The following is a 4737-nucleotide window of genomic DNA, read 5'->3' on the forward strand; positions in this document are numbered from 1 at the left end:
CAAACATAGGATGAAAGGAGCCAGAAAATCACAGCAGACTTTAAAGTTGTCTTGAAATATTTCTAGCAGAATATGTAACTTCTTATAAATCTATGTAAAGTTATTCACACACCTGCACTAGACAGACTATCAATAGTCACTACAGTGAGCCACTATTGATAGAAGCATCTGATTCAATCATTCAACAACTAACCTAACACTACAGTGAGCCACTATTGATAGAAGCATCTGATTCAATCATGCAACAGCTAACCTAACACTACAGTGAGCCTTAGGTTAGCTGTTGCATGATTGAATCAGATGCTTCTATCAATAGTGGCTCACTGTAGTGTTAGGTTAGCTGTTGAATGATTGACTCAGATGCTATCTATCAATAGTGGCTCACTGTAGTGTTAGGTTAGCTGTTGAATGATTGAATCAGATGCTATCTATCGATAGTGGTTCATTGTAGTGTTAGGTTAGCTATTGCATGACTGAATCAGATGCTTCTATCAATAGTAGCTTACTGTAGTGTTAGGTTAGCTGTTGCATGATTGAATCAGATGCTATCTATCAATAGTGGCTCACTGTAGTGTTAGGTTAGCTGTTGAATGATTGAATCAGATGCTATCTATCAATAGTGGTTCACTGTAATGTTAGGTTAGCTGTTGAATGATTGAATCAGATGCTATCTATCAATAGTGGTTCACTGTAGTGTTAGGTTAGCTGTTGCATGATTGAATCAGATGCTTCTATCAATAGTGGCTCACTGTAGTGTTAAGTTAGCTGTTGCATGATTGAATCAGATGCTTTCTGCCACAATTGCATGTCTGGTCAGTGTACAGCTGTTTAGAAACACACTTTAGAGTACTGTTCTTTCAACAAGTCACAAAACATCTCATATGTAATGATATTAGGAACATGCCCAGGAGGTCAAACACATCTGGAGCAGTATTATTTTTACAGATGAATCATACATCACCATGGCCAGATAAGAGATACATATTCAACTGGAGTGGCCACACATTAACCAGACTGGGCATGTGTGGATCTTATCAAGTCATTCTAGATGCTAAAGATGCACTAAAGAGGGATAGTTAGTGATACGTCAGGACATTATCAGACTAGATGCTAAAGATGCTTTACATATAGTTATTATCAACAGTGATTTTAAGAATGTTTTTTCAGTGCCAGACTACTTTACCATTCCTCCATATTGAAATGAAATGCCATGAACTATAAAGACCTAAAGCTTCCCGTACTAAAACTTCATTTATGATTGTAGGTTAAATTTCACATGACTTGAAAGTTTACCTGATGTCTTATTTGGATAGTTGGCATTATTTTAAAACAATAGTTTTGCCTTTCATAACTAAAACAGTGTATATTCCAATTATTCTGTTAATGTTTTTATTAGTATTTTTTTCACTAATTCCTAGAGTCTGATGAAATAACTGTTTTTTTGCTAAAAGCCTACAAAAGTATCATCTATATATCTTTTGTTATAGGTGGATTTAGTGTAGTAACCAATGATTTTCACCTAAATGTAGAAAATCATTTTCTAAAATGAAGACCATGGATGTAGATCCACTGCCACATCATCAGTCTAATCAGGTTTTGTGAGACATTGATCCATTCCCTGTGAACTTAAGTACTGAATAACTCCACCTCACCATGTATTGTCACAGAGGAAACACCAATATTGAAACTAATACATTAAACAGTATTTTTTAAGTTGACGTAAAGAATAAAAACAATTATTTTAAAAAATTGTTTACAAAATCTTTTCAAATGCAAAGCTAGTTTCTAATAAAAAGTTTAAGATTTGTGGTGTAGGCTATCCATATGCCATAACAGTTGAAATTTTAATCTTTACAACTCATCAGTGCATGATCTTTCCATTACTTTAAAAAATTACAGTATTTTTATTTTCAAACAGAATGACACTATCCACACATGGCCATATGGCCAGGTCACAGAAGACTATGGTTTAGGAATAGTCATCCATAATTATGAACTACTGACCAGAAAGAAGGCAGCCGGTCAGCAGCACCATTAAGTTATGGTATTGACCATCACTTTTAGTAGGCACCCACAGTTGAAAATGTCATCTCCCAATCTATAGCCTGACATGATAACCATTAGGCTATGCCCAGACCTGAAAAAATTAACACTTCTCAGTTGAACCAGTGTACTTTACATAAACTCGTGCTTTTATTACTGTTACTTTCTTTAGAACATCTGATATGTTGAAGGAAGTATAACAATTACTTGTCTCGAAAAATAGTTGAGACCAGTCTTGAGATCTCAAGTTAGGTTAAAGAACTTTTATAAAATGAAAGGCCATGTACCATTGGTTTAGTTTCACTTAAGGTGTGGTTTTAACCTATTTAAAGAAGTGACAATAAATAGATTTCACAGCTGGTAAAACCCTTTCCTTTAAAAAAGTTAATGTATGCTCTTTATTTGGCTGTCAGTTATTTGTTGTTAATAATATATTATTCTCTAACACTTATCTTATTGTTACTGTGATACAAACTAAGTAGATTGAGTTTTAAATTGTTTCAAGGAAAAAAATGCTATATTATTAAAAACATTAGTATTTTACTCTTAATGTAATTTAATATTTTAAAGTTTTTATGTGTATATTTTATAAAGGTAAATAGTATTTACCATCATTACTCCACAGACAACAAGAAGGCTGAGCTAGAGTCTTCTCAGAAAGAAGATCAACAGTTTTATCTTTCCTGTGAAAACCTCAAAACATGGCTGGACAAGATGCAGGACACTTTGTCCAAAACTTTTCACATTTCTTCAGACCATCAGACCTTAATGAAACAAGTGAAGGACTTTGAGGTGATTCTTGGAATAGTAAAAAAAGCCTTTTATTTCATTATCAAAGAATGTTTTGATCTAACTTTATAGAAAGATCTGTCCCTGAATGGAACTTTAAAAAAAAAAGTATTTTCTCACTACAAAGGGACTTAATAAATATCAACATTAAAGCTAAGTAATTATTCAATACTATTATAGTTAAATTTTGCTGGAAGAGAAGTTAGGATTTAACTACTTATGTTTTATTTAAAGTTACCTGATACAGGAAGGACAAGTTTTTTAAATCAAAGTTTCGTATTTCAGAGAGTATTGAGTATGTGATATTTTCCCCTGAATAGCCACAATACAGAGAAGTCTTGGACAAAGAACATGAAGTCCACATTTTGTTAAATAAGGGAAATGATGTAGTGAACAAAATCAGTCGTAAAACTGAAGCTCTTCAACTGAAGAACAGGCTGGATACCATTAAAATACAGTGGGATACAATTCGTAAAGATGCTACTGAAAGGTATGTTCATTGTACGAAAATTATTTGTTTTTGTCAGGTTCATTAATTAAAAAAAGATGTAGTAAAGACCTTTATATTTACATTTTTTTTTACAGATATTCTGTAGTCAAAGGGTAAAGTATGTTTCGATGTAAAAATAATCTTTAGCAAGAGAATCATGATGTAACTTTCCCTACCGGGTTTATATTTTCAGACAAAACAAATTACAGAGGAGTGCTGACACTAGCTGTCGGTTTCAATCACACTTAACCAACTTCTTACCTTTGCTAGTGCAGAGTGAAAAGAAACTAGCCACACTTCCACCAATCAGCTTTCAAAGGATGGAACTTGAGAAGCAAGTTAAATATATTCAGGTGTGTTTTTCCAGTGTATTATATATAGTCCTGGTAAAGACCATGTGTCTAGCAGACAATTTTTGTTTACCATAAAGAAATGGCTATGAGGTTTTGTAAAAACTTGTCTTTTCTGGTGATTTTATTAATTACATTTAATCTAATGGACTGTTTTAAGAAGTAATAAAAACAGAAATAATATTTACAAATTGTAAGTAACAAATGTAAAAGTCATAAAACTGTTGCAGTCATTCAAGAATGAGATGTCATGCCATGGCCAGGAGTTTGATAACATTTGTAACACTGGCGATGTGTTGCTAAGTCAAACTGATGTACAACAACAAGATGTTCAGCACAAACTAAAAGAACTAAAACAGAAGTGGGATATTGTCAATCAAGGTATTACTATTTTTCATTTAGCTATTATTCTAAATAATGTTATCCTACTCATAATCCTGGTCAAGAAATGTGCTTTGGGAGATGCACAAAATTTTACAACTGTTGTTACTTTTAAAATGATGTGGACAACATTTTATTTTTCAGCACATTTTTCAAATTAAGAATGTTAAGAATCACACACAAAAATATGTATACACAAATACCATCAGTTTTGTAGCTGGTTTCATTAACTGTTGCAGTTCCTAGCTGGTAAAAACATATTTAAACCCTACTAGTAATGGACAGTAAGTTTATGTGTTAACATAAGTAGTATCTACTGAAGTTACTTACATTAAATCAAATCATATTTGCTGTTGTTTGTTAAGTACATCTCTGAATAATTAGACCTAATACAACAGTAGTGTTTTAAAATCCAATGAATAATTACACCTAATACAACAGTAGTGTTTTAAAATCCAATGAATAATTGCATCTAATACAACAGTAGTGTTTTAAAATCCAATGAATAATTACACCTAATACAACAGTAGTGTTTTAAAATCCAATGAATAATTACATCCTAATACAACAGTAGTGTTTTAAAATCCAATGAATAATTACACCTAATACAACAGTAGTGTTTTAAAATCCAATGAATAATTACACCTAATACAACAGTAGTGTTTTAAAATCCAATGAATAATT

The 4737-nt window shown here is 32.2% G+C and overlaps 1 protein-coding gene across 1 annotated transcript in view; it reads left to right on the forward strand.

The window, feature by feature from the left end:
- LOC106471293 (dystonin-like) overlaps positions 1-4737 on the forward strand; it is a gene marked incomplete at its 5' end in the record, with an annotated part of 65405 nt that overhangs the window by 6040 nt on the left and 54628 nt on the right. Inside the window, 4 exons of the mRNA XM_013931891.2 lie at positions 2669-2835; positions 3153-3322; positions 3516-3675; positions 3903-4053. Coding sequence (XP_013787345.1) covers positions 2669-2835; positions 3153-3322; positions 3516-3675; positions 3903-4053 — 648 coding nt within the window. The remainder of the gene's footprint in view (positions 1-2668; positions 2836-3152; positions 3323-3515; positions 3676-3902; positions 4054-4737) is intronic.

Source organism: Limulus polyphemus, unplaced genomic scaffold (assembly GCF_000517525.1).
Source record: "Limulus polyphemus unplaced genomic scaffold, Limulus_polyphemus-2.1.2 Scaffold4520, whole genome shotgun sequence".
Classification (NCBI taxonomy): Eukaryota; Metazoa; Arthropoda; class Merostomata; order Xiphosura; family Limulidae; genus Limulus; species Limulus polyphemus.